General features: G+C 38.7%; 1 protein-coding gene across 2 annotated transcripts in view; it reads right to left on the bottom strand.

Annotated features, from left to right (window-relative positions):
- Nucleotides 1-371: 371 nt before the first annotated feature.
- The window catches only part of NRDE2 (NRDE-2, necessary for RNA interference, domain containing), an 81807-nt gene continuing 71782 nt past the window's right edge, over nt 372-10396 (bottom strand). For both annotated transcript variants that reach the window (XM_074235514.1, XM_074235515.1), the window contains exons 13-14: nt 5395-5466; nt 372-4718 (exon numbers count right to left, since the gene is read on the bottom strand). In XM_074235514.1, coding sequence (XP_074091615.1) covers nt 4593-4718; nt 5395-5466 — 198 coding nt within the window. In that variant the 3' untranslated portion in view covers nt 372-4592. The remainder of the gene's footprint in view (nt 4719-5394; nt 5467-10396) is intronic.

Raw genomic sequence — 10396 nt, 5'->3', positions numbered from 1 at the left:
ATTGGTCATCCTCTATGCATCTCAAACAATTAGCAGAGCAGTATAAAAGGAATTGAATATTATTTTACCATTCTATTCTAGGATCGGAGATTAAGAGTTGAAATGAATTTTAGATGCCATCTAATTATAACAATAGCCAACACATGGCATTTTAAACCTTACAATAACCTTGGGTAAGGCTTTTCTTTTTGCCTTCTTTTTGGTTTTTGCAAGGCAATGGAGTTAAGTGACTTGCCCGAGGCCACACAGGTAACTATTCATTGATTGTCAGAGGTCAAATTTGAATTCAGATCCTCCTGACTCCAGGGTCGATGCTCTATCCATTGTGCCACCTAGCTGCCCCCCCCCCCCGAAGTGCTTTTCTTATCCCCAAACCACTATCACCACCTTGATCACCAAATCCCCTCAGACTCAAGGGCCTTGAGTTTAGCAGTGCTGCAAATCACTTCCCCTGAAGCAATCACTGAGGGCAGATATCATTGTGAAGAATGGATTCACTTGCTCATCTTCCCCAGCAACAAGGGCTTACCAGTTTCCAGTAACAAGTAGTGTTACTAGTTCTAGTAACCACTGGTCCTGATTTTGACTCAGTCCTCTTGGTCATCAACCAGGAAAACAATTCCAAAGTTTAGAGAATGGGCCTACCATTCTCATCAACCACCAGTCAACTGCCAACTATAGTACAGGCAAACCAGTCAGGCAGGTCAGGCCAGCATCATCATCTTCACCCCAATCTCCCCTCATCCAGATGGGGACCAGCCCAAGATGTTGAGAACTACAACACTCCCAGGTCAGTGACTACAGCCATCGATGGAAAGCAACCCTTTGTGAGATGTAACCTGGTAGCCAATCCTGCTGGTATAGTTCCTGAAGACACAGAAAGGAAAATGGTAGTACCAGAGCCTTTGACATGAAAGTCAAAAAAGTTCAACATCAGAAAGTTTTATGATTTTATCAGTGGAATTGACATTAAACATTAAAGAAGAGGTATTAATAGCTGCTTTGCTGCTATACCCAAGGACATGGGACCTTTCCATCTGACTTGCAGTTCAAATCTTCCAAATGCTTCATCTCCCATTATAAAAAAGGGAGCTACTTGAGGGCAGAGACTATCTTATTTCTTTGTTTCCCCAGTGTTTTAGCACAATGCTTTCTGCCTAGTAAGCAGATAAAAGTCTTTCATTCATTCATTTTCTCACTAAAATTAATGTGCAGGTCTGTGTGACTACCAAGGTCTGTACTTCTGGACAACTTTAAGGGGAGCCTTCATCATGTCTGCGAGGTCAGGGAGGCTAGGTGTACAAATAAGTTTTGGAGGGACAGATGCTTGAGCTGGTGGTCAGTGTGGATGTTGGTCCTGCAGGAACCTGCAGATATGTGTGTAAGAGAAGTTCTTCAGAGGAAGATATTTCAAACTTAAAGGTTTCAACGGACTGCCAAAGGGGTCCGATACAAAAAAAAGGTGAAGAAGTTATGCTTGGCAGGAGATCTTAGTCTATGTAATTCCTGGAGTCTAGAGGTAGATTCTTAAGTAGCATTTAGAACAATGATGATGAAAGGTTCTGAACAGACAAATCTGAACTGACAGGCAGTTGCTGGGAAAGCCTGGAGAGTAATAGTTAGACCTAAGAACTGGAATGTGAAAGTGTGTGTGTGTGTGTGTGTGTGTGTGTGTATACACACATATGAAGTACATGTGCATGTGCTGTGAGTCCACTGGAACAAATACTGTAATAGAAATTATATAACAGTGTAGAAACAGAACTTCAAAGCTAAAAATAATCTTTCACCTGGAAAGGGGTATTGACATTTGAACCTGTTCAGGACTAAAGCTACAGACTGAAATACTTCAATACAGAGAAGTCCAAAGTGATCAGAAAGATGGAAAAGGAGAAAAACCAAGCAGAATGGTCTAGGTGGAGATGGAAGCCCCCGTCCAGACTGCTGCAGGTGGCTAAGGCTTATGATCAAGCTATAATGTCAGCAGGAGATGAAAACTTCAAGCTGATGTCCTGATTAGATGGTCACCAATCAGGGTTCAATTTAATCAGATGGAAAAATCCCTTTTGTTATTTTTTTTTTTTGCAAAGCAATGGGGTTAAGTGGCTTGTCCAAGTTCACACAGCTAGGTAATTATTAAGTCTCTGAGGCCGGATTTGAATTCAGGTCCTCCTGACTCCAGGGCTGGTGCTCTATCCACTGCACCACCGAGCCACCCCAGAAAAATCCCTTTTCCAAAAGTAAACTGTACATTAAGGCTTTCAGTCTCTTCATGGTTTTGTCTTTGGTTAATGAAAAGCCACTGTCATCAAAGGTTATTAGCTAGCCTAATTAATAAAATTATTATTAATTACCCAGAAATTCTGTCTCTTAGGTTTTTCATACATTATACCTGTATCACTGAGTAAAAGCTGGAAGGCACCTTAGAAATTACTGAGTCTAAACCCCTCATTTTACAGATGAGGAAACTAAAGCACAGAGAAGTTAAGGGTTTGATGAAGGATCTGAACCCAGTCTCTCTTATCCCAAGTCCTAAGTCCACCATACCATCTCACCAAAACCAAATCTCTTCTCCAGACTAAATATGCCTAGTTCCTTGAGCCTGTTCTCATGGGACATTCTGCTCTGCAATTTCAATTAGAAAGTTTCTTTTCTCAGTTTTCACAAAGGGCTCTTTATCTTCAAAATGAAGACAAAGCAAAAATAAATAAAACTCCAACATTAAAACTCAGCATTATAATAATCAAGGAAAAGCAAAGGACATTTGTTAAAAGCAACACTACAAAAAAAATACATCTCTATATTCAATAGCAAGTTTTTTTAAAATTTTTTTTTTAGTTTTTTTTCAAGGCAATGGGGTTAAGTGGCTTGCCCAAGGACACACAGCTAGGTTATTATTAAGTGTCTGAGGCTGGATTTGAACTCAGGTACTCCTGACTCTAGGGCCGGTACTCTGTCCACTGAGCCACCTAGCCGTCCCAATAGCAAATTTCTTAAAAGTTGTTTTCTTCAAGTTCAAACTATTTTATGGATTTAAAGATCCCAGAAACATCAGTCAAAACCTCCTCAGAACATTTTCTCCTTATGAACCTTTTAAAGAATTACTAACAATTTTAAGTAAAAAAAAAAACACTTAAGACCATTGTCAACTTTGGCTCCGTTGTTTTAAAAAACTAAAACAAATAGTTAAGAGGGATTCTCCCACTGATGAGCTCCTCCAACATCTTGCTGTTGCATGGAGGTGGTTTTGACTTGGCTCCCTAAGGTAAAGAAAATCTGTCATTCCAAGCTCAGGGGGTCTGGTTATATTCTGAGAGGTTTATCACCATTAAATCTGACCATGGGTCTCTAGAAATAAAAACAGTATGGGTTTCTTTTTTTCTTTTTGCAAGGCAATTAGTGTTAAGCAACTTACCCAGGGTCACATAGTTAAGTAATTATTAGTGTGTCTGAAGTAGGATTTGAACTCTGGTCTTCCTGATTCCAGGGTTGCTCTATCCACTGTGCCACCTAACTGCTCCCAAAAAGTATTTATTTCTATAGTAACACAAGACCTTAGAACAACACTGTGAGGCAGTTAATGAACATATCAATCTCAAGTTTCATTTTACCTAAGAGGAAACTGAGGCAGAGTGGCAAAGTGACTTGACCAGAATGACACAGCAATAAGTGTCAATACTCAGGTCTTCTGCTCCAAGACCTGTGTCCTTCCCACTACAATGAATAAATGCTGAATCAAAAATAACACTGAAAAAAGGGGAGCATCTCCTTGACAGAGGATGGGATTATCAGAAAGTGACATGTAACTTTCACACTTTCCCATTACAACAATTAAAAAATTGCTACTGAATAAACAGTGGTCTCAATTATGATAGGAATGCCTTAGGAAACAAAATAACAATTCAATACAAAGAGCCATAGAGTCATTGTTAAAACTGACATATGTTTGGGAAAAAATCCACCCTAGAATTTTCCCCAAGAAAACCCCATTGAAAATATGGTTCATAGGGTCACCAAGAGATGGTTATAACCTAACAACATCAACTCTTACAATTTGACAAAGAGTCCGAAGTTATATCCTGCAAAAATAAAAGCTCCCTGAGAGACGATGATCATGATCTTTGGTCCCAAATTCATACATAACCTATGTCTAATTCAGGCTAAAGGGGCTAGTATTCTCACCTCCTGATCTCCAAGTCCTCTGAGGAGATACAATTAACATGCTGATAATGAACCACACTGAGAAAAAGCTTTAAAGGGAACCATCTATAAAAGAGTTATTCTTTATTCCTAAATTTGTCTTTCTATACATATATACATGATATTCACATATATATAATTTATAAAATAACTGGTTTCTGTATGAATAAGTTATCCAAAGCATATGGAGGGTATGAGACTGCTAAAAACTGAAAATACAGCATATTGGGCTAGAACCCTTGAAAATTTAAATAAATTCTTTTAAAAAGAAAGGGGAAAAAAAAAAGCTTTCCAATCCTAGTCCAAGATTCCCAATTTGTACAATCCAAACTTATCAAAGAACTGTCAGACTTCAATCTTAGAGACATTAAGCCCTCTTGTTCCACTCATCATTAATCTTCTAAGAGAAGCTCTAGTTCTTCTATTGGCACCCGAACTCTTAATTCTTTCTCAGTCATCAGATCCAGGATTTCCTGGATTTGGTCAGGGAAATAATCCACTGCATCCATATATAACACCTACAAAAAGAACAAAAAAGAGGGTGTGAGTAGAAGGGACAATTTATACCTTATAAATGAGGAAAGAAATCAAACAATTTTCAATAAACAAAAGCAAAAAAAGGGCAGCATTTGGAAAGGAACAGGGAATGAACCTTTCTGTTCATTAACAGCTTCCACTAACATGAATACAGTAGGGATTCTTTCTTCTCCCTCTCCTGCAAAAGTGTGGGCACAGTGAGAAGTCTTCTTTTAGGAAAGTTGCACTCAAACCAAAAAAATAAAATGTGTCTAAATGTGAATACTCTCAAAGACAAGCAGAAAAGAGTATCAAATGGCAATTGTGTTTATTAAGCACTATAAGAGAGGCATGAAAAAACCTTAGGTGAACATTCAACCTGGAGTTCAGACTAGGCCAGAATCTAGGTGGAGAAATCAAAAACAATTTGGAGAAACAATCTTTCCCCCCAATGCCCCCCCCCCATTCTTTCCTCAAACTTTAAATTAAAGAGCTATGAAAAGAAAAAAAAATGTCGCATTATAGGATAAACTCCCAACAGAATATACATGTTATCTGATGTGACCATATTTTCCTAAAACAGGCAATCACCACAGGGTGTAAGAGCCTCCCCACAGACAGACGTTATGTAACTTCAAGTTGAGATTCTGTCATGCATCAGCTTTTCTTTTAACCTACCTTTGCCCAAGGACAATGCTGGAGGGCTCTGTAAAACACACCTTTGCTTCTTTCTTTGTTTCCTAGAGAAACCTAAAAGGATAAAGGGAAAAAAGGAAATCAAAGAAATAGAATAATCTGCAATGAGGCAGTCAGAATCAAAAATCCTTCAGTGACCCCAAAAAACTAGCATTAGCTACACTATGACCACCCAACTTTACCAACGGTAGTTTCTTTACCAATGGTCAACCATCCAAACACAGTCAAAAGACTACTCAGACTCCAGGGGCTCCCTTTCAGCTCCAGGATTAAAACCTCCTCAAGAATGGGGATTGTCATTTTAATTTTTATAACTTCAGCATCTAGTAAACAAGCTGGCATATAAAAAAAAGTACGTAATTCAATGCCTAAGAATTTAAATTAAAATCTGAAAAATTGGATTAAAGAAGATCCAATTCTAAAAAAATAAGACATATCATGGTGTTGGAAGCAATTTTAGAGGCCAGCTCCTTCATTTTATATTAGCTTTATTTTCAGCCTCTTTATTTTGCAGATACAGAAAACAAAGCACAGAAAAATGACATTGCCCAATTCTGGATAAATGAAATATGACTATAAATTCTACAGTGGAAAAAACTATAAAACTATTTCTTAAAAAGTATCATCCATCAAGTATGAGTAGGAACTTTTTTACCCAGATTTTTGGAAAACTCTTAATATGTTATAAGGAAGTAAAATTTTGGGTCTTGACTTCCGGCCAAGACAGCAGAGAGAAGACAGGCACAGTTCTAAAGTCTCCTGATCTCTTCCCCATCTATCACATGAAACAAACCTCTTAAAAGAAATCTGAACCACAAAACCCAGAAAGAAAAGCCAGGAGAAGGAACATCTACCTCAGGATTTGTCTCCCACAGCAGCCTTGGCTGAGTACCGACAGGTGAGTCTGGGCTCAGAGGGAGGATCAGCCCCGGATCAGCCAGATTAACAGCTGAATTGGAACCAGGAGTCTGAGGGCCAGAGAGCCAGACATGCTGGATCAGCTGTGGGGCTGGACAAAAGGGGCTTGGGTCCTCGGGGAAGCAGAGGTGCTGGTGTTGGTGCTGTACCCCTGGAGCTCGGGGACCAGGCTGGGGAAGAGTTCTGGTGCAGGAGAGCTGCAGACACCATCCCTGGGCTCCTCAGGTCTGAGAAACTCTGAGCCCATGGCACCATTGCACTGAGGCCTCCTCCCAAACAAAATGCAAATTATTTCTGCCTCAGGCCCAGGTGTGTGAGCAAAAGAACCAGCCCAGCTGAGGAATGACCTCAGGCCAGGGTAAAGTCCACCATTGACTGAAGGCAAAAGAATTCAATAGCTCCAATTACCTCCCTCAAACAAAGGGAGAAGGCCTAGAAACCCAGGTCACAGACACTCCAGAGAAAGCAACCGGCACCTCCTACTGGCCAGCCAGAGAAACTGCACTCAGTACAGCCTTTAGTGATCCCAAGCCCAGGTGAACCAGCCCCCCCCCAAACTCAAGGTCTTAGCATAATGAAGAAGGGTCAGCAGAAAGGTGGATCCATAGAAAAATTCCTGGAAGGGAAAGACCCCAACTGAGAGAGACCTGGAACCTCTGAGGAGAATACAATCTGGTCTCCAGCACAGAAAGACTTCCTCGAAAAAATAAAGAAGGAGCTTAAAAATTTGGGAGAGACAATTAATACCTTGCAACAAGAAAACAAAACCTTAGAAAGTACAATTGAGGGCGGCTAGGTGGCGCAGTGGATAAAGCACCGGCCCTGGAGTCAGGAGTACCTGGGTACAAATCTGGTCTCAGACACTTAATAATTACCTAGCTGTGTGGCCTTGGGCAAGCCACTTAACCCCACTTGCCTTGCAAAATCCAAAAAAAAAAAAAAAAAAAAAAAAAAAAAGTACAATTGGACAAACACAAAAGGAGAATAAATCTCTCAGATCCTCAAATGAGCAAATGCAAAAAGAAATTAATTCTCTCAAAACATCAACTGGTCAAATGGAAAGCTCTTTCAAAAGTAGAATTGACCAATTGGAAAAGGAGTTTCAAAAGGCTAATGAAGAAAACTCCTCCCCCAAAAAAAGAATGGAGTCTACAGAAACTAATGACTCCATGAGACAGCAAGAGTCAGTTAAACAAAATCAAAAAATAGAAAAAATAGAAAAAATAGAAAATACCTCATCAACAAAACCACTGACCTCGAGAATAGATTGAGAAGGGGCAACCTGAAAATTATAGGACTTCCTGAAAACATTGAAGAGAAAAAAAAGCCTGGACTTAATATTACAGGATCTAGTGATGGAAAACTGCCCTGACATCACGGAATCAGAGGGCAAAGTAATTACTGAAAGAGTACATCGATCCCCACCAGAAAAAGATCCTAAAATGAAAACACCAAGGAATGTTGTGGCCAAACTCCAGAACTATCAGATAAAAGAGAAAATCCTGCAAGCAGCCAGAAAGAAACAATTTAAATATCAAGGAGCCACAGTAAGGATCACGCAGGACCTGGCTGCATCAACTTTAAGGGATTGAAGGGCCTGGAACGAGATATTTCAAAGAGCATGGGAGCTTGGAATGCAGCCAAGAATCTACTTTCCTGCAAAGCTGAGCCTTCTCTTCCAGGGAAAAAGATGGATATTTGATGAAATGGAAGAATTCCAAAAATTTCTGATGAAAAGACCAGAGCTAAACAGAAAATTTGGACATCAAACAGGAGGTTCAAAAAACACATGAAAAGGTAAAAAAAGGGGGGGGGGCAGTAAAAGGAAAAAAATGCAATCCAGTAAATTGAAACCGGCTATATCCCAGCATGGGGGGGGTGGGGGGGTGGGGGAGACTCTCATAAATCCTGAGAAATGTAACTCTAACAGAGAGAATATTCCTAGCCAGAAACGATGGACATCCATGACCTATCCATGAGACTGCTATCTAATGGGATGTAACTGGCTTTAACCCCACTTGGGAGAAAGACTCTAATAACTCTCAGGAATTTTGACACTATTCAATAGAATATACTGAACTAGAAAGGACAGACACTCAGAATTTTCTATGACTTAAATAGAATAATCTAAAAAAATACACTACCTCCCTAAAAAGGGGGACAGGAAAGAGACAGGAGGAGGGAGGGGACTGAATGGGACAAATCTCATTACACTAAGAGGTACAAAAAAGCCTATGGTTATACAGGGGATGAAGGGAGCAGAAGAGAAACACCTGAATTATCTTCTCAACAGACTTGGCTTAAAGTCAACATACACATACTCAGGTAACTTATGAAATATCTAACGTTTGAAGTATTGAAAGGGGAAAAGGGGGGGGGACGGAGAAAGGGAAGGGGAAATAAAGAGAAATAACAGGAATGGAAGGGAAAAAGGGAAAGGGGAAAGAAAGGGGAGGGTGTGATATAGGAGGGCAAACACACTGAAGGGGGTGGTATTCAAAAACAAAATACTGGGGAATATGGATAAAAGGGGGAAGGGGGAAAATACAAACAGAGGGAAGATAGCACAGAGGGCAATGAAGAATTAGTAATCATAACCTTGAATGTGAATGGGATGAACTCTCCCTTAAAACGTAAGCAAATAGCAGAGTGGATTAAAAACCAGAAACCTACAATATGCTGCTTACAAGAAACTCATTTGAAGCAGAGAGATACACATAGAGTAAAGGTAAAAGGTTGGAGCAAAATATATTTTGCTTCAGCTGAAGTAAAAAAAAGCAGGGTTATCAATTCTTATCTCAGACAAAGCAGCAGCAAAAATAGATAGTGTTAAAAGAGATAAGGAAGGAAACTATATCCTCCTAAAAGGTACCATAGACAATAAAGTCATTTCAATATTGAACATATATGCACCCAGTGGGACAGCACCCAAAGTCTTAGAGGAGAAGCTGAAAGAATTACAGGAAGACATAGATAGCAAAACTCTACTAGTGGGAGACCTCAACCTCCCTCTTTCAGATCTAGATAAATCGAATCATAAAACAAACAAGAAAGAAATTAGGGAGGTAAATAGATTGTTAGAAAAATTAGATATGGTGCATTTATGGAGGAAACTGAATGGGGATAGAAAGGAATATACCTTTTTCTCTGCAGTACATGGAAATTTTACAACAATTGACCATGTACTAGAGAAAGAACAAATCAAAAATCCCCAATCAAATACCAAATTAGAAATTCTAAAAATTAAAGGAGAAATTAATAAAATTGAAAGCAAAGAAAAAAACTATTGAATTAATAAATAAAACCAAAAGTTGGTATTATGAAAAAAACCAATAAAATTGATAAACCTCTGGTCAATTTGATTAAAAAAAAGAAAGAAGAAAACCAAATGGCTAGTAGTATAAATGAAAAAGGTGAGCTCACCACCAATGAGGAGGAAATTAAAGTAATAATTCGAAATTATTTTGCCCAATTCTATGCCAATAAATTTGATAATCTAAGTGAAATTGATGAATATTTACAAAAATATAAGTTGCCCAGGTAAATGAAGAAGAGATTAAATACCTAAACAACCCTATCTCAGAAAAAGAAATTCAACAAGCCATTATTGAACTCCCTAATAAAAAATCTCCAGGGCCTGATGGATTCACAAGTGAATTCTACCAAACATTTAAGACACAATTGGTTCCAATCCTATATAAACTCTTTGGAAAAATAGGGAAAGATGGAACTCTGCCTCTTTCTATGAAACCAATATGGTACTGTTAGCTAAACCAAGAAGAGTTAAAACAGAGAAAGAAAATTATAGACCTATCTCCCTGATGAATATAGATGCAAAAATCCTAAATAAAATCTTAGCAAAACGATTACAACAAGTCATCACTAGGATAATACATTATGATCAAGTAGGATTTATTCCAGGAATGCAGGGTTGGTTCAATATTAGGAAAACTGTTAGTATACTCAATTATATCAACAACAAACCTATCAGAAATCATATGATCATATCAATAGATGCTAAAAAAGCTTTTGACAAAATACAGCATCCATTCCTATTAAAAACACT

This window comes from Macrotis lagotis, chromosome 4 (assembly GCF_037893015.1).
Source record: "Macrotis lagotis isolate mMagLag1 chromosome 4, bilby.v1.9.chrom.fasta, whole genome shotgun sequence".
Lineage (NCBI taxonomy): Eukaryota > Metazoa > Chordata > Mammalia > Peramelemorphia > Peramelidae > Macrotis > Macrotis lagotis.
This window is presented reverse-complemented; position numbering and strand designations above follow the sequence as displayed.